General features: G+C 41.8%; 1 protein-coding gene and 1 long non-coding RNA gene across 2 annotated transcripts in view; one reads left to right on the plus strand and one right to left on the minus strand.

The window, feature by feature from the left end:
• The window catches only part of CSMD1 (CUB and Sushi multiple domains 1), a 1877909-nt gene that overhangs the window by 938318 nt on the left and 919444 nt on the right, over positions 1 to 20147 (plus strand). The window contains exon 5 of the mRNA XM_041753151.1: positions 8275 to 8482. Within this exon, the coding sequence (XP_041609085.1) occupies positions 8275 to 8482 (208 nt within the window). The remainder of the gene's footprint in view (positions 1 to 8274; positions 8483 to 20147) is intronic.
• LOC121489798 lies at positions 3447 to 8716 on the minus strand. Its single transcript, XR_005987424.1, has 4 exons — positions 8369 to 8716; positions 7662 to 7776; positions 6064 to 6261; positions 3447 to 3850 (listed from the first exon to the last, which is right to left on the minus strand). It is a non-coding gene; the product is annotated as an uncharacterized LOC121489798 (long non-coding RNA).

Below are 20147 nucleotides of genomic sequence, written 5' to 3' on the forward strand. Positions count from 1 at the left end.
AAAAAAGAAAGGAAAAAAGTAAAAAAAAAAAAAAAAAAACAGAGGCGGGAGACAATGGGAATATAAATAGCATTCGGGAAACCAGATCCCCCAGCTTTCAGCTTCCAAATAAACCCCTCCAGTACAGCAAAATTAGAGTAAAATTTTGATGTGTTTTATTCACATTAATATCCTTGGGACTTACATTATATTAATATGATGACATCACTTAAATATTTAGTTTATTTTACTGGTTACTTTTCTGTGTTAATACATTTTCCTTCGTGTGGGCGATTTCTAAGTTCACATCAGATGCTTAACTTTTGGAACTTGAAATAATTTTTCCAGGTGCCAGGAAGCTTGCTTTGATTTATTTGTTTTTCTTCCTGCCTTGACTTTATCTGTTCTTGAAATTTCCCCACTGCTCTGCTGAGTATCAAAAGAACATTCCTGATCTTGCGGCTTAGCTGCTTGCTGAAAACAAACAAAGCAAAATAAACACACCAACGGAGCCCTTCATGGACTGCTACAGCGGTAAAACTTTCTTGGCAATTAAGTTTTGTCGGAAAGATCTCTACTTGGAGGCTTGATTCAGTTCTTAGAAAAGGTTGCTTACCCCATATGCTTGAAGAAGCCACAAATTTCTATAGCTCCGTGTACTTTCTACCTCTAGTTTTAGCAACGTGGTGTAGCTGGGTGCCACATGGAGCCCCACAAATACTTGGTGCTAGAGTCCCATTGCACTGAAGATCCTGGGAAGCCGGCGCCTCGCGACCCTGCAACTGCAGGCAATACTGGGGTCTGGGCTCTGAGTGGGAATGCAGGGCGCTCACCGAGTTTCAGGCTGCTTCTAGAACAGGGAGCCTCATCCCAAGGCTAACGGGCCAGTGCTGCCCCCTTAGCCAAGTGCTAACAAGTTAACCAGAGCAGGGTAAGGAGACGCTGATGTACAAGTGGTGGTCAGAGAAGGTGGGCCCAGGAGGGGGGACCTGAGTCAGGCAGGGTGAGGGGGGCAGAGGCTCGGGCAGGGGTGCACTTGGCTCTGGGCCCAGGAGGCCACAGGGTTAGAATGGAGTGAGGGAGAGGTCGGGGTGGGGGCTCAGTGCAGGTAGGACAGGCGGGGGGCCTGGGGGGCAGGAGGCAGCGGGGCAGGTCACAGAGCGTGAGGAGTTTATTCTGAGTGGTCAGAGAAGTGTCATGGGTTTCGAACAACAAATTTTAAGATTTAGGTTAAATTTTAAAAGAATCCATTTGGCTGTTTGGAGTGGAACAGATCATAGAGAAAGGATGAAGGAAGGAGAGGAGTTAGTTCCAAGTGCTGTCGGTGTGAGTGCACGTGTGTGTGCACGTATCTGCGTGTGTGCAGGTAGGTACGTGTAGATGGTCCTAAGAGAGATGATTCCACGGGTTTGTGGACAGAAGTATTTCAAAATCTGGCTAGTGATCTCTGGGTTTGAGATGCCTACATGGAATTTTCATTTTTTAATTTTTTTTACATGTAATTTTCAAATAAAGCACTTCTGTTTAGCATTTTATTAATGGATGATTAAAATATTAGTGTTTCATTACTATTTTTTTACATTGTTACTAGTTTTTAGATGATGGGTGAAGCCTGCCTTGTGAAAACGTGTCAGAAATAACAGATTTAACATATTTGAAAATACGATTTATCATATGAAAAAACTTAAGTTACATCTGTCACACACATGCTTTCCATCAAAATAGTAAAGATATGTTAAAGATATGTTAAAACAAGGACAATAAGTCTATTGTACTCTTACTGAGTGTTTTGGATTTCCTAGAGGTAAAATATCTTAGTTTAGAAAATTTATTTATTTTATTTTTATCTTTTTTAAAGATTTTGTTTATTTATAGAGACACAGAGAGAATGAGAGGCAGAGACACAGGCAGAGGGAGAAGCAGGCTCCATGCAGAAATCCTGACGCGGGACTCCATCCAGGGTCTCCAGGATCATGCCCCAGGCTGCAGGCAGCGCCAAACTGCTGCGCCACCGGGGCTGCCCAGTTTAGAAAATTTAATAGCTGTTTCCTAATTAAGTTTATTTGTTTAGGCTTATTCTTTGTGAGAAAATCTGTGATGTATATTAAAAATGAGACTATTTTCAAATAATATTACTCATATTCTAATTCTTTTAAATTATTTTATATAAACAGATTATTTAAGGGAGCATGCCATGTGTGGTTCCCCTGTATTTTGATAGACTTAAGTAAGCCACATATCTATATGGTTATTAATTTTGACTCAAAGAAGCAATATTGCACAGCATTTTAGTGGCTTTAATTTCTCCTGTTTAAAAGGCTTTATATAGTATCACTGAAAAGACCTGAAAAAACACTAATTAAATTCATCCAAGTAAGGGCTAGTGGAAGGGCAGGTGGGTGGGAGGATGGGGTGACTGGGTGACGGGCACTGAGCGGGGCACCTGACGGAATGAGCACTGGGTGTTTTACTATATGTTGGCAAATCGAACTCCAATAAAAAATATACAAAAAATAATCTAAACAAATAAATAAATTCATTCAAGTAAATGGTTCTCAACAAGGGACAATTTTGTCCCCCAAACATTTGGCAATGTCTGCTGCGGACATTTTTCGTCAACACAATTGGGAATATTTCCAGCACTCAGGGGCAGAGGGAAGGATGGTACCTTTTTTTTTTTCTTTTTTTGGATGGTACCAAATTTTGCTACAATGCACTGCACATCCCCTCAGAACAAAGAGTTATGTGGCCCAAAATGTCAACAGTAGTGAGGTTGCGAAGCCATGACACAGCGTAACCTCTTAATGATGATTTAATAATGAGATGCAGCATCTCCTAGAAAAGCAGCATCTTTATTCACGCCTACTTCCTAAGGAAATGCCTGGAACTGCATTATGAGTGAAGATTTTGTAATGGTGAGTAGCTCGGATTTTCACATTCTTCCCTTGGAAATTGGCGAGTAGCGAAACCTTGGGACAGGGACATCTGCCACCTTGCCTCTGTACGTCCTCGGAGGGGTTCATTGAGAGGAGGTCTTTGAAACTCGGAAGTGTCCCTGCAGCTCCTCCTGCTGCATTACTTCCCTGGTTACAAATGACAGCAAAAGGAAATCCCCAAGCAGCTGTTCAGCTACAGTCGGGTGTGTGTCCCAAAGCTGTGGGACAAGCTGAGGTGCCTCATTGTCTTAGCAGGATGGGAGGACCTCACCACGATGACAACAAGGGATAATCTCTCCTGAAAGCACTCCAACCTGGAGGAAAGTCCAACGGAGTATCTGGGCACCCTGTGGCCCAGTCAAGAGCATAAAATCAGCCACCACACCTCTACCTTCCTGGCCCAGGTCCCATGACTGCAGAGACGCTGAGGTCCAGACGTAGGTGCGACCCATGTAATTGGGAAGTGACTCAGGAAGCAGAGAGAGGTAGTAGGAATAAGGCAGGAAAGTGATTTCATTTTGTTTTATTTTTTTGAACAGATTATTTATTTTAGACCGTGAGTGCATGAGTGGGGGTGGGACAGAGGGAGGAGGAGGGAACCTCAAGCAGACGCCCCACTGAACACGGAGCCTGACCCCCGCGGCTCTCACGGCCCTGACATCATAACCTGAGCCAAAGCCAAGAGCCAGGTCTTAACCCGCTGAGCCACCCGGGTGCCCCGGAGACTGATTTTACAGGGTTGATGTGTACACGCCTACTACCGTCAATTTGTATTGCTTTTATGCAAAGCAGAATGGATACTTCTCAATGTTTTGCGATAATGTTTATACCAATTAGTTTTAATGTTACTTGGTTGATCTTGTTGATATTTCATGACTTTAACACCTTCCAGCTGCGTGTTTTATCATGAAGAACCAGAATCTCACTTTTGAGAACTGTGAAATAAAGAACAGCGACATTAATTTTCTCATACATATTGAAAAGATTCAATAAATGGTCCAGATAAAGGACTTAGTTCAGAATATCAAGCACCTAAAGTGAACTCAATAAATATAAGACCCAAAATTGAGTGACTTGCCAAAGATAGGAACATCCTGTGTAGTATCCCTCGTGTATATTATCAGATTGCCCAAAATTTCATATCAATACACCTTGATATCAGGAGCAAAGAATGGTGTCAATTTTACCCTTAGCTATTTTCCTTTAAAAAAAAAAAAAAGACTATTTGTTTATTTGAGAGAGAGTGTGAGCGAGAGAGAAACACAAGCAGGAGAGGGAGAGGTGGGCCGAGGGAGAGGGAGAAGCAGGCTCCCCGCTGAGCAGGTGCCACATGGGGCTTATCCCAGGACGCTGGGATCATGACCTGTGCCCAAGGCAGACCCTTAACCACTGAGCCACCCCAGGCACCCCTATTTTACTTTGCTAAAAAATGTAATTTAAAACTAAGTATTTCACCATGGTTTTAATTTCAGTGACTGATAACAAGAGACATTAAACCTTTGCCTGTGTTTAAGATTTCATTCTGAAATTCATTCTTGTTTAAATTGTCACTTACTATGTCTTTTCCACCAATTTCTTGGTATATTATTCTGAGAAATGTGAATCAAATAAGTATAGATGACCTCCTTTTGCTATGTTGCAATTTCATTTATCATCTTGCTTTTTATTTTGAATTTTATTTTTATAGGTTTATTTTGAAAAACATTTTTTTGTGTAGGTCGTTGGTTTATTGTAAAATTTATTTTATTTCAGTAATATACTTTTGGTTTAGTTGAAATAATATAGTGTTTGACATAATACAGCATTCTTATTCTGCTAATTTGTCCATTATTTTATACTTTCAAACATTTTAATTGATTAATATATTTTTTTCTATTAGGTTGTTTCTAAGTGATTTTTTTTCAAATTTTCCTTATCCCAATGACTTTGTTAATATATTCTTCTCCCATCACTGATGATATTCATTTTATCAAATACTGAATCCTTCTAAGAATTTGGGTCCTCATAACACCCTGCTCTATGAGGAGAAAGGCTCCCATTTCTACATAGCAAAGTCTTTATCATTAAGTGATATTTTATAGGAAGACAATTTAACAAATCTTTTGCAGCCAAAGTGGTAGTTCGCAACTGACATGATTTCTAAAATTAATGAATTAAACAAATTTTCCAAGGCCAAATGTGCTTTGAAAGATATCTATTCAGTTGTTTTATATGTAACTATTCTACTAATAGATTTTTAAAATCTAATTTAAAACATTATTTTTAAAAACATCTGGCAATCTAATATGGTCATTATGTTACCCTTCCTCAAATGCTTTTACATGTATAAATGGGTAAAATGTTACAGTTCAGAAAACATTTTTTTTACAGAAACAGGACAGAAAATAAAGATTTAAAATAGGGCAGCCCTGGTGGCCCAGCGGTTTAGCGCCGCCTTCAGCCCAGGGCAGGATGCTGGGGTCCTCGGATCGAGTCCCACATCGGACTCCCTGTGAGGAGCCTGCTTCTCCCTCTGCCTGTGTCTCTGCCTCTCTCTGTGTCTCTCATGAATAAATAAATAAAATCTTTAAAAACATAGTTAAAATATTCTGTTGGAGAAATGTTTGAAGCATCCTTATAATTGCTTTTCAATATTTACGCCACACACAAATATGTTTTTACCACTCTATAAAGACAGTTTTCTGTGATTAAGTTTTTTATCCAGTGAGTACCATGAAATATTTTTTGCTTTATGTGCTTAATTCCCCAAGATTTCAATCAGATTATCTAAACAGCATTTCATAACATTTTATATGAAATCTTGCATTAAGAAATCATAATATATCCTGCATGTACTTAGCCCAACGTAATTTTAACTGTAATACATTTCAAAATGTTCTATGGGCATTAAAATATCTATCCAAGAAAACACAATGGTGATTGTAGGTTTAGGAGACACAAGTATATTTATTGCTCTCTGCCAATTTCTTTTATTCTTTCTCCTTATTTCCATTTTATATTCTTGTTTGTCTTCCTGTATCATCTACTCCAGTCTCCAACAGAGTTGCCATAAAATAGTACCACTTATACACTCTTGTAATAGGGCCCCCAGTTCTCCCTGGAAGTAGCAGACATGATACTCATTAGCCCATTGGAGTCTGGTCCTCACCTGAAGTCCTAGAAAAATCCACATACTTTACGTCTAAGCTTTCAGGCTCATTGCATCAAAATGAGATGTGGAAGTGACAGTGGAGGTTAGTGAGTTCAACCACTCTCCTGTTCGATGGGAGCGGGAGGCATCACGGAGAGGGAAGGTCGGGTGACCAGGGCTTCTATCGGCTCATAGGCACCAACTCCGCTCTATCAGCTGTTGAAATATTAAATATTAAAATGTTTAATATTAAATAATATTAATATTATCTTAATATTAAAATATTAAATATCAGCTATTAAAATACCCCCGTCCCCAGGCCGTCAGTGGACATCCACTCTCTGCAGCCCCTGGAGCAGCCATGTCACTCCAGCTTCGCAGGCACTTTCTGCAGGTCACCAGATTTTCCAATAGTCAAACAACTAGAGGGATAAAGGCACAGAGGGGGGCCCCAGAGCCTGCTGTAGAGCTGCTGCCGATGCCCATTGTTGCTTTTTGGGGCCTGCCCGTGGGTGCTCTTGTCAGACAGGTGCAGTATCACCTCTACTTGGTAAATGCTGCCGAGGAAATTTCCCAAAAGAAATCAGTGCACTTCTTGTTCTATTTGCTCTTGTTCTATATTCCTATTATTATGTGTGTGTGTGTGTGTATATTTATCTTTAACAAATATATTTATTTATATATGTGTATACATAATATATTTATTTTTAACAAATATATTTATTTCTATATTTATATGAAATATATATTTATATATATATATATATAAATACATCTGTTTGAAAGTCTTTTAGATCATAAGCCATGCTTTACTGTTTAGGATACCATTTCAAAAATCCTATGTGATTTGATATGAGCTTTTCTCCCCTCTTTATCACTTTGGAAGGGGAGCTGTTTGCCACTGAGCTGAATTGCAAAGCATCTAGGGAGTCTCGACTCTAAGAGTTGAATTAATTAGTCAGTCACAACACTGGATTTGATAAATTTTAAGTCCTCTCATTTATGATATTTTAACTTTTATATAACAGTACTGTAACTCTTGTGCTTTGCATTCTATCGAGTTGACATATGATATGGTGATATGGTGATATGGTGGCATATGATATAATGTGAGAAATAAAACCAATGTATTAAGTAGAATTATACCATGGGTGTTAATGATCATTAAATGTGTATATGATATGACTATAGAGGTGCCAGTATATGTAAGTGAACAATATGTTGCATACACAGTTGTTTTATTAATGGCCAAGTGTGAATATCTGTCCGCCCCAATCTTGTCCAACCACACAAGGTGCTAAAGGCGAATTTCCCCAACTTTGTGACAGGCTGGCTTCATACATCACTCCTATTATGGCACCAACACCTGTCAATGTTAAATATGCTCTTAGAGCAAAAATTATCTAATAGGAAAAAAAGGAAGGAGGGAGGGGAAAAGGAAGGAAACCCACTGACATGTCTTAAAATAAGTATTTTACAAACACTTATTTACCCTATGTTACAAAACTTACAAGATCTATTTCTCTTCATTTTATATCTTAAATGCATTTATATTTATATAAATTTATATTTATATAAAATAATTTATATCTTAAATGCATTTTGTCATTACTCACCTTTTCCTTGCCACCTTCTAAGTTATTCCTCTATAAGTTTTCAAGCAACGATTTCTGACTCAGAAGGCTCTCGTGAATTGGTGTGTCTTTGTTATCATGTTAGTCAAGAACTTATCTGAAATTCAAAACCAAATACACATTCCAAACTCTACAGGAAGAAAAGAAATTACGGTGATGACTACTTTTCAGAGCGTGGTGTTTTCAAAGCCTGGTATCAATGAATTAATGAAGCATGGCTACGTACTGTTAAATCTCAAGATGTTTCTGAATTTCCATCTTGAAGGATTCAGAGAACCTCTTTGAAACCGTGTGCGGCTGTCTGTGACTGTCAGGTGTATGACAGTGCACATCCCAGGCGTTAGGAAAGCCATGATTTCTCTCTCTTCTATCATGATAATTCAGTTAATAATGCAGCATTAAGTGTTGAGATTTCTGTCAGTCTTTCCATAGAACTAAGTAATAAACCAGTAGAAACCCGTTGTCGCCTTGAGTTACCAATTCAGGGCTGGGAAGGGACTGGTCCTGGGCCTGGGGGTGGGGGGGGTACGTGGTAGGGGCGCCTGGATTTGAGCCTGTCTGGAAACCTGATTGCCTTTTGTTCTGCCCCCGCCAGCGGAGGGAGCCTGTGGAGGTACCCTGAGGGGGACCAGCAGCACCATCTCCAGCCCACACTTCCCCTCCGAGTACGGGAACAACGCCGACTGTACCTGGACCATCCTGGCCGAGCCCGGCGACACCATCGCCTTGGTCTTCACCGACTTCCAGCTAGAAGAAGGGTACGACTTCTTAGAGATCAGTGGGACAGAAGCCCCATCCATATGGTAAGTTCTGGGGGGACATGCGTTGACCCCAGATCCACCAACAGGCTTTGGACAATGGCCTTCTTTGCAAGGTCGTTGGCACACGGAAGTGTTCTTTCTTTGCTTGGCTGTTTTGCCCACTAACAAGGTCATGTATGTTGTGACTGGCTCCGAACCCTCTGGGGTGTCTTTGTGCTGGTATCTGGAGCTAGGGAAGTGGTCTGCGCCTGGGCACTGGCACCTCACATGCCCTCATTTCGGACTCTTATGAAGCAAGAGAAGACGGTAACTAAGCCAGCTAAGTTAGCCTTTGGATTTGTTCTGGAGCTGATTCCATGGAAGCAGATATTTTTAGACTATGGCCATTTTCAAATGTCATGTTACCAGTCATTTATCTACAGTGCTGCAGATGCACGATAGCATATTTATTTTCCTTCCTGATGATCCTGCACCTATGAAGGTCACAGGCAAACCATAAATACTAATCCAACGTAGATGTAAAGTTAGTGGACTGAGGATCAATTCTGTGGTATGTGTGCTCATGGAGGCAGAAGGAAACCAGGTCTAAATTGCAGTGGATTTTGGTCTATGTATTGGTTGCAAGGACAGCAATTGTGTCTATAAGTGCAATCCAAGAGGGAGAATTCAAGTAGATGTTGAGGATTTTACATCTCAAATTAAGTCATTTGTTGTGAGTTGGACTGGATTTTGTTTTAATTATTTCACTTCTTAGTTTTTTTTAATCCTATTAATTCTCTATTTTAGACCTTGAGTGGTAAACCAACCTGAATGCATGTATATTGAAATTAGGGCGTAAGTCAGAGGAGATGTTGGCCATTTATGTGGGTAGAGGAGAATATGAAATGAGTGACTGAATGTTTCAATGGGTTTAAGTTTGCATTTTGGAGTAAAGATTAAAGGATAAAAATACCCACCCTGAAACATGCTGTAAAATTAGACCACCTCTTTTAAGCCAATTATTGCAATGGAAATTTATTTTATTTTCTAAGGCTTAAGACACAAAGCAGAGGATTCATACTAACAGGTTAAATTATTTTCCTTACTTTTGTCCTGCTGTGATTATATTAGATGTTACCTCAATTAAGAGAAAAAGAGCCATGGCTTCTCTGATCTTTGCTTTATATTTGATTGATCTTAAACAATACTCTTAGACTGAGTAAGTTTACCTGTTTATTTTGCGTTACGCAATTTTAAGCACCCAAGAATTTGTTGATAATGTCGGTCTCACTCTCTGTAACATCAGTGTTAGAAACAAGTTGCGAACATAAAGCTGTGCGTCCTGGGCTCTCCGCCAAGTACTGCCTTGTGACCTTGGACAAATAACATACTGGTGTATCTAAGATAGGGGAGCTCCTAAGTCAACTTTTAAGTTGACTCATTAAATATCTATTGAGTGCATATTCTCCCTCAATCACCCTGAGAGTCAGGGATGTCACACCGCTAGCCTTAAAATTGCACTGTTGGTTTTCAGAAATTCATTACAATATAAAATATATGGTGAGTCATTCTCAGACACTATATGATTAATGGTAAGGGCCTTATTTATGAGAGATTCCAGAGATCATGGACACTGACCAACTGTCTTGCTGCTAAATGTCAGGCTGGGAAAGAGAGGGACAGAGAGAGGCATCTTTGACAGTGACTTTAGAACCACGGTCAGGACAGCTTTTGCCAAACAGACTTAGCTTGTGTAAGAGAGGAAACGTGGAGGTGCAGATGTCCATGTCAAGGTCTGAAACAAAAATAGGGCACGTGAAATCAGAACGAGACATAACCCTCCAAAAGGGCTCGTGGCTCCTACAAGCACATTGTGACTGACCATTGAGATGCCAAATCTCAGTTATTTCATTTATTTTCTTAAAAGATGGTAAGCAGGAGCTGGAGGACGTTTTTGGACTTGTTGCCCATTTTTTCTTTGCTTATCACTGTTGATTTCTCTCATACCCTCTCCCCCTCCCTGCCTAATCTCTATCTGTATGTTCTGCTGGTCCATGTCCCCAGCTTCTTCAGTATGACTCAGAAAAACGGTGTGAGGATGGGGTCGTAGGTGAGCTAAAAGTGTGTTCCATCTGAAAGGTCGGGTGGGGCCACTGATGGCAACAATTCCTAACGGTTGTCAGAATGAGAACTGACATGGTGGCCAGGAGATTGGCCCATCTTCCTGATGGCTGGGTTCAGGCTAGAGGACATTTTCCAGCTCTGACTCTGAAATATATCTAGGTATTTGCCAGGGGCACCAAGATTGAAGATCTGTGAACAGCCTGGGGAGAAAAAGAAAATGGCAGTTGTAGGGAAAGTTCTTGGTGGGAAAGTTGACCTAGTCTCGTGTTCCTTCTGGCCCAACAAAAGGGGTGGCCCATTGGCTCAACATGCTCTTTCTCTCAGTGGCTATTTTTAGAGAGTTGTGCTCAGGATTGTATTCATATGATGATTTGTATTGTCCCAGTGGCTTGGCACAAAAGTCCTGGGGGGGGGGGGGTACTTGGTCGTATTATCTAGTTTTTATTGATGAAGAAGCTGAGAGCAAAGCGCACAGGGCACATGGCAGAGAACTCAAGCTCAAGGCCTCTGACTCCAAACTGCCTTTTCTCTTCACTCCACTGCCATCCCCACCATAGGACAGTCTAGGTCCGGACTTAATGCGCTGTGGAGAAAGGACCTTTTCTCTACTTCAGGACTGTAGGTTGGATCCAAGAGCCTTGAACAGGCTGTTGAAACAGGGGATAAGAACCAACTGAGAACAATTTCACACTCATGCTGCATCAATAGAGACTCAGAGTACACAGAGCTTTTTGGGGTAACATTTAGCATTGATCATAATTATAAGAGAACTATCTTGACATGGCCGTGGGACCGCTTTTAAATGAAACTCTCATCTTTCAATTACTCTTCAGTGGAGGCTACAAAAGAGCACGTGATTTCCCTAAATCACTATTGAAACACACACGAGTGCATTTATAATACAAAGGAGTCACTTGAAGTACCCTTTTTAGATTTATACAAATGCATACTGTGGCTTATCTTAAAAAGACTATTATTTTCCTGTAATTTTAGACTGACAGTCCCTGAAATGTTTAATGGTTCAAATTGGTATATTTAAGAGATTTATTATCCCTCCACTTCAAGGAAGATCCTAAGGACAGAGCAGGTGTGTGTGTCCCCCTCGAGCACAAGGTCAGGAAGCAGTAACCATTGGTCAGTGTGGAAGGCTGGACGTGCAGTGCAAAAACATATAATTTTCCAATAATCTATTTTTAAAAGACAGAAAATACAAGCAAGGGCACTCTCAGAAGAAGCTACTTGGAAAATTGTTAAGAACAATAATAGGATTAGCCTTATTTTCATTGAATTTGGAGTGAAATTACCAACTCAGCTATGTTTTATGTAAGGGTTGCCATGGCGACAGTGGAGCAGTCTAAATGTGGTGAATGATGTAATGTGCCGAAATTATCCATATATTAAATGTGGAGGGGTGTGCAATTTAAACCCAATCCACTATGCATACGTTAGATAAGGCTGATTTATTTATTTATTTAAATATTATTATTATTATTTTTTTTTTACTAGTCAGATTCTAATTTCATACAGGCTGGCTTCCTGTCAATACTCTACTTTAACAGAGAGCTGCCATTTTTAATTCTCTTTGTAACATGGTCTAGCAATTATGATTTTTCTTGCAATTAAAAACGTGGTTAGCAGTGAAGCTAGCCAACTAGTCTTCCTTTCTGAAGCGATTAGGTGGCATAACATGCAGATCATAACTAGAAATACCAAGAAGAAAGAAATTTGATTTTATATCAGAGTTAACCTATGGTGGTTTCTAAATTAAGACGTGGCGGTAAAAGGGACTAGGAACAGAAAGTCTCGACAGGAGACAACTAATGGAGCGTTTTCTTTCTTTCTTTCTTTCTTTCTTTCTTTCTTTCTTTCTTTCTTTCTTTCTTTCTTTTTCTTTCTTTCTTTCTTTCTTCTTTCTTTTCTTTCTTCTTTCCATTTACTATCTTTCAAATATGCTCTTATATAATGGGAATAATTTATGCATCCCCGTCTATGCAGGTAGTATGCATAGTAGGGTAGAGAAGGTAAGGAAATAAGGAACAGTAAATGCATTTAAGAAGCATCCTAAAGCATAGATGCATCTGTTCCTCCATAATCTTCAATGACAGAGCCTCAGGCCATCAAAATGACACCCAGATGCCTCAGTGTGCCCTTCAAGGCTTGCCATAGCATGTGCGGCCTGCCCTCCATCCTGCCACACCCCACCCCAGAATCCTTCAGTTTTGCCTCCCTGAACACATCCCTGCCTTCACTTTAGCACATATTTGCATCTCCTGGACATGTGTTCAGATACATGCCTCCACACGGAAATCCCACACCAACCAATTGAACGGACAGTCAATGAACCCAAGGCTTATGGTGCTGTGTAGATGCGGCCCACTTAAGAGGTCCTACAAGTGCAAGGGTTTGTCCGAACTCCTGCCCGGGAAAATGCCAGTGGTAATCAATGCAAGAGGGTCTCTGGGCTGCTTTGGCTTAGACCCACCTCATTCTATCAATACAACGTCTGTTATTTTATGATTTTTTAAAGGTCTCAGCTCAATTATTCACTAACCAGTAGAACTCTACTGCTTTGTCCCTCTGATTTGCGCAAGATTACACTGGAGGGAACCAAAGAAAAAAAAAAAAAAAGTTTTGTGACTGCACTTTATTTTGTTCCCATTAACGAATCATAATCTCACTATTAAATCAATCTAATCAGTGACTTGCTGGAGCCAAAACAAAACTTCAAAGAAATCGGAGAAGCTGAGTGAGCTTCAAAGAACCCTTGAAGGGTCAATTAACACCTACAATGTTTATCCAACTTGTCACTTAATTGAGAAGTGACTTGGTGCATATTTTATTTCTAATGAGGAAGGATTATTGAGGCACACAGAGTGACAGATGCCCCGGAAGGAGCCCATCTGCATCCCTGCCCACGGGAGAAGGAAAGGGAAGACCTTCTTCCCCTCTCTCCTTATTTCATTTCTTCACTGTTCATTTTGAAATCATTTTTCGGAGAATTTGCAAAGCTGGCTCAGAGAGCAGCTGTACCCATTGTACCTGAACCTATTGCTCCTCCACTGCTCCCGTCTTACACAACCATGGTGTAATTATGGGAACCAAGACATCCATGTGGAACACGGCTGTCACTGATGTTCAGGACTGATCGGAGTTTCCCCGGCGGTGCCTCTGCTGTCCTTCTGTCCCTGGAGTCAGTCTGGGGAATTAGCTGGCACTATGAGTTATGCCTCTTTTGCCTCCTCCAACCTGTGTCTGTTTGCGATCTTGCTTTGTTCCCATGACCTTGACCCTTCTCATGTCAATAATTCGCTCTGGTGACATTATTTTGGAAAAGCAGTGGCATCATTCAGGGCATGGAGACTATATCCAGCAACGCCTCAAGCACCACCAGTTCAAATAACCGGGTTTCTTTCTTTCATGGTTTCCATTTTGAAGTTAAATTCCGTTGTCGTACTCCACAAAGACACAGTCGTACACGCATTTCAGCATTTTTTAGGAAAGCAAGCATAATGTGAATAAGAAACAAATATGTGTGTGTATATTCTGAATTTCTGTGTGTTGTGTTTGTATATATATGTGTGTGTGTATGCATATGCACACATGTTTGTGTATATATGTGTACACACGCATATATAATATGAATTTCTTCTTTTCTTGAGCCCCTGCACACTGGCTAGAAGTCTAAGGTCATGCCTAACATGATATCATTTTAGTCTTGTTCCGAAACCTTTTATTTTTTTTTATCAAAATGTTTTCATACAATGTATTCAAGTAATGCATTTTGACAAACACCGGACTGAATGATAACGCTCATTGATTATTTGCTACATAGCAGGCAAGTGCAAACAAAAGCCCCCACACTTAAGATGCCACATCTCCATTTTAGAGACGACAAAACCCAGACCCAGTAGAGTCCAGGATCTTCCCTCACAGCTCCTGGGTGCCAGAGTGGGGATTTAAGCAGAGCAGTCCTGGGCCCTATTTCTTCCTTTACTTCAGTATATTGAGATGATACGTCTTTACTGACTTTAAACCAGGGAAATAAAGGCAGCCGTGCTGATACTACAGTCTCGGTGCATCTCAGGGCCCGTCGCGGGAGCCTGAGGCCTCCTCACGTAGACAAGCCCCCCAGATACTTCGTGCTGCTGTCACCATGAAATATGCTCCTGACGTTTCCTTTTCTGTGTGTTATGGACTATATATAGCAAGGTAGTAAATCTTAACATCCTTAATGCACCCTTTTGGGTACAAATGTAATCATAGATATTAGAAGGCTTTTAAAATGGGGCATAAAGGACAGGTCTGAAAGCATCATAAGGATATGGCCTAACGGTGTCGATAGGAAGGCTTCTCTATACGACTTTGGCTCCTTTAAATTGCAGGTAGGTGAGGAAAGCAATGTCCAGCTCACCCCAAACCCGTGTTACCTCCACCCCAAAACTCAAAAGGGTAATAAAGGAAGTTTTATTGGATAAGAGCTAATTGTACAGAATGGAGAATTTCTAACTTGATCTATGATATTCTATTGCCTACAGCATCCGAACCACATTTATTTTTCCTGAGGTTGGGGAAACCCCCTCCCCACAACGCATAAAGTGGAACAAGTTTCCGCTCTCCATCCTCCCATCAGCAGCCCGCCGTCCTGGGACCCTTCGGCAGCAAAGGAGTCTCTGGAAATCATGTTGCTACCGGAGGCAGGCTGTGTTTGCAAACCCTCCCGTCAGCAGGGGTTTTGTGAGGCAGTGACTCCGTCCCCCTGCCCCCCACCTGCAGCAGAGCTCCAGGGTCTCTGAATCCACCTGGAGGGGAGGAAGGAGAAAAGCAGGCGGCGCACTCCGATGGGGCCCTAGAAAGCTCTGTCTTTATTTCCAGCCTTCCAGCTCTGTGTCCCCGATTCCAAGGTGGGGGGCGGGGCAGGTGCACCTGGGGTCGGGGGTCGGCAAGCCATGCGGCCTCTCCTCCCATGTGTGATGGGCTCTTCACCCGGAGCCCCACAGCTTCACTGTCCAGAACTAGGTCTGATATGCTGTCTCCTCCCACCCCTGAAATCCCGTCCTCCTAGTGTGTCTCCTGTAACTCATTTTGCCTGAGGTCAACATCCAGCATTTCAGATGCACGAGATGGAGGAAGTTATAAAATCACCTATTTTAATTAATGGGCATGTTGAATATAGAAGAGTTACATATTTATTTAATGGTAGTGATCACCAGTAAAAGGCAGTGCCTCCTCCAAGGGCCTCACACATGATGACCACAGGAAGGGACAACAAAAAAGAAAAATATAACATTTCTGCTCCCCAAAGCTGGAGGCCATAGGGGGATAGATGAGGCGGGGAGGGCCCTAGAGTGATGTTTCTGGGTCACAAGCAGGGCACGTGCCACATGCAGCAGGCACGCCTGGGTGAGCCACGGCTCTGGTCCTGGGAAACCCCCACCGCTTGACCCCATTTGATTGAAAAATACATTTCCTATAAATTATTTATGTCGAAGGCAATGGGAAAATGTTCCCCCTTTAGAGATTCGTATTCATTTCGCAACATACAAAGTACGTGTTTTTTGGGGTCACGGGTCTATCTGTTTGTCTGTGGTCTTTTGTCTAGGAAAACAAAATGCCACATTTAAATTAAAACTTATTTTTTAAATAAGTTTGACTTTTAAAAACACACTGCTTTTCATTGCGGCCATTGTGCCAATTCTGTTTTACTTATTCTACAATCCTTGCGAACTTTCGTTTACTACCCCAACTCGGTCAATTTGTACCTGATGGGTGTTTCACTTATACATTTTGATATCCCCCTTTAAAGTTTCTCTCAAAACTCTGAATATCTCATTTTTCTCTTCTTAAAATAGAGTCTGTATAATTTCATGGCAGACTGGTTAGGAGAGTAAGTAATTTGGTGCAATCCAATGCTTCTCCAATAAATGTGACCTTTGATTGCTTAGGATTCATCCTCCTGGTACACGATGCAAGCCTGATGAGCCCTCTCAATGAGCCACTGCTGGACATGTTAGCATTTCCCATCTTTTGACTTTAATAAAGAAAAGCACCCAAGTCCGTGTGATTCGAACCCCTTTATCAATTCATAATAAAGATCTACATCTTGGAGGTTTTGATTTTCACGCATTGCCAATTTTAGTGTAGTTAGAACCTGAGACGTCTGATGCACTGAGTGCATCATGTGGAAAGAAGACTGCACCCTAAAATACCGAGAGCCTGGCCTCTGTGCACGCCCGGGTGGTTAGCAGAGAGGCTAGGCCCTCGGCGCACAGAGCTGGCTCTGCCTTCCGGAGAAGCCGGGGCCGCGGGGGGCAGCGTCCTCTTGCATCCCTCCTTTCTTTCTATTTGCAGGTGGGACAGGAGAGCCACCAAGCCAAGACAGTGGGTTCAGGTCTTGCTGTAAGTCAGACTCGGGCTTTAGTGTTGGCTGCACAACTCCGCGAGCTCCTGGACCTACGAGCAGATTTGCTCTCGGCAGGTCGCACATCTGTCTCTAAGGTGGAGTTGAGCAGGGCGGGCCACGGTGGGCCCAGAGCCTCCTTAGATGGAGCAAACGGGGGGGGGGGGTGGGGGGGGGTGGGGGGGGGTGGCGGGAGGGTGGTGGTGTTGGCCCGCAGCACAGTGTCTGCAGCCTACAGGGATTTCTGGAGCTGGCTGCGTGCTCATTGCTCGAAAAAACATCCCGTCCAAAGTTCAGATTCCTCCCTTTGAACACAGCGACCGTTTTGTCAAGTGAAAATGTTGTTGTTGTTGTTGTTGAGCACAGTTTAGTTTCTAACTTGTTCTTCCTTTAAAAGGCCATTTGCGTCAAAGAAGTTGCAAATGTTTTGAAATAGAAAATGGCTCTTTCTTCTGCGATAGACTTTTAAAACCCGTGTCTTGTCTTTGCTACAAACCTCTGTGACAATAAAAGCACATCCTAATAATATTGCTTTCAAAGAAATGTTAGAAACAAAATGCAGGCCCCTATTTGATTTTGGCAAAGTACTTGACCACAGTAAATCATTTTTAATATTCGCAGATATCACTGTGTACACCATTCAGTTTCTTGGAGATCCATCTCCTATATGTGTGCAGATCACTATATTATTAATGATATACAGATTAGTAAAAAAAATGTGGACACCATAGCATTGATACAAAAATACAATTGCATCTATTTAGCAAATAGTGTTTGAGAACAAAGCATGTGCCAGAGATTGTGGTAGGTGCTAGTCTAGTGCTTTGCCAATTTGAGCGTGTGCAGGGATCACCTGGAATCTTCTTAAAACGTAGATTGTGATTCAGTAGATATGGGGTAGGTGAGATTCTTAACTTGTGCCGAGCTCCCAGGTGATACAGATGCTGCCGTTCTGTGGTCCAGATGAGTCATGAGAGTGCAGAGTGTGGGTGGCTGAAAGCACAGTTGACAATAAGAGAAGTAGAGTCATGACTAAGTTTCAACTGTGGAATATACTTTATTGTACACTACATCCTCGGACCTTATCTTATAACTTGGACCAACATCTCCCTATTTGACCAACATCTGCCTATTTACCCCAACCCCAGAGAAGACCCTTCTACCTCTGCCTTCTGGAGTTCAACTTTTTGTTCTGTTCCGTTTCGCTTTGATTTCTTTGGGTTTCCCATACAAGTGAGACCATACAGTATTTGTCCTTCTCTGTCTGACACACTACTTAGCATGATGCCCTCAAGAGCCATTCCTATCGTTGCAAATGGCAGGATTCCCTTATTTTTTAAGGCTGAATAATGTTCTGTTGCACACATAAGCCCCATTTTTTTCCTTTATCCACTCCTCGGTTGATGCACACTTTGCTTGTCTTGGCTACTGTAAATGATGGTGCAGTGAACATGGGGGTGAGGCTATCTACTCCAGATAATGATCTCACCCCTTTTTCTGCCTTTGCTATCTTACTGGCTGTTGTGCCATGAAGATCAGTGGAGAACATTGAATTCACCAAATGTGTTTGACCAGGAAACCTTTCTTTTCGGAGGGGTATAGGGTAACGTGCAGGAACATGGGTGTGAATAAGGCTGTGATTCTTGAGGCAGTGCAGACACCGACCTGCCTTAGCTCTGTTGGTACTTACCTTGTATTTGCACTTTAGGCTGAGAGCGACTTGATGCTGGCATGCTGTTTCCCCTCACAATGGCTTTAGTCCATTTTGTCTATCTAGAAAGGCTTCTCTTCTGTATTGCCAGGAAAGCCTTCGTAATCCTTAACAGCTGAGCTCTTCTAGTCAAAAAGGACCTGGCCTTAGATGAAGAGAGGTGATAGGTTAACCGTTGTGCCCTTTCCCTTGGAGTTGGGTGATTTGGGTTAGTTATTCAGACTCCCGGTTTTTGCTTCCTGACTATAAAATAAGGTCAATGATGCTCACCTTGCTGGGCGAAGGTTAAAATATTGGTCAGGATCTGTCACTGCCCGTAGTACAGAGGTGCCTGATAAACTATATCCATTAGTGATCATCACGCTGTGTATGAAAAATGACAAATCAGCAATAGAGGTAACGAGGTGTCATCAGCGCTGGAGGAGAGAGAAGCAAGTCCCTAGTCAGGTCATCAAAGAACATTTCACAGAAAAGTTGGTTTTTGACCTACACCCTGAGAGTAGAAAGGGTATGGATAGAAAACATGTGTGGGTATTTTAGGCACAGGCTGTGTAACATAAAAAGTACAGATACGGAGAAGCACAAGAAATATTTAGGTGATATGAAAGAAAGCAATCCACTGGTTTTGATGGAACAAAACCAAATAACTTCATTTTTGATGACAAGCTCTACTTTTTCTTGATAAAATGTTCTTTGTGTCCTAATATCTGCTGATAGATGGAAAACAGTGCCTCAGGAAAATGTTAGTAGGTTGGATGGATTGTAAAAGAAGAAGGGAGAGATAATAAACAGTTACAAATGCCTGTGAATAGGACACTTAAAATTTGTCAGACCATGTAACACAGAATCAGAAAGACAAAGGAAAGAGGTGGCGTTCTCGGTAGCCAGTACAGTTGGATCCTGGGCTTTACCAAGGGCCGTGCAGAGCTATTTCAGCTTTCAGCTTATGCTGGGAACTCACTGCCAACCCAAATGTCAAGGACTCATGGCTGTGAAGTTTGGCTGCAGATGTCTGGGTGTGCCCAAGGATGTCCATTTTAACCAGCATTCTGGAAGAGTTTGAGGGAACTGAACTTTTTAGAACCATGTGAGTGATGCCTGTATAAAGCTTGAGGCTCATAGCTGGAGGGAGGGCAGTTACGGAGCTCTCGGCTGCCCTCCCTCTGCTTACCCCTCATCATCCTGCCACCACAGAGCACTGCCTGGTTTAAAACAGAAATGCTCTTGGAAGATCTCCTCAGGCAGTGTGTGTCCCACATGACCCGAGGGACCCTGTTCGTTTCAGCAGATAGCTCCCAGCAGTGGGATTCTGGATTTTGAGGTGGACTCTGTGTAAAGAAGTAGGAGAAGAAGCAGAACCTCAAGAAACAACAAAGGGCCGTGGTGAAGGTCTGCATTAACCTGGAATGAGACTATAACAAGGGAAACTTGAGGCTGGAGTTAGTAAAAAGGTAAAAAAAAATCATCTAGTTAATGCAGGAGGATTCAAATGTTCA

Source organism: Vulpes lagopus, chromosome 4, assembly GCF_018345385.1.
Source record: "Vulpes lagopus strain Blue_001 chromosome 4, ASM1834538v1, whole genome shotgun sequence".
NCBI lineage: Eukaryota > Metazoa > Chordata > Mammalia > Carnivora > Canidae > Vulpes > Vulpes lagopus.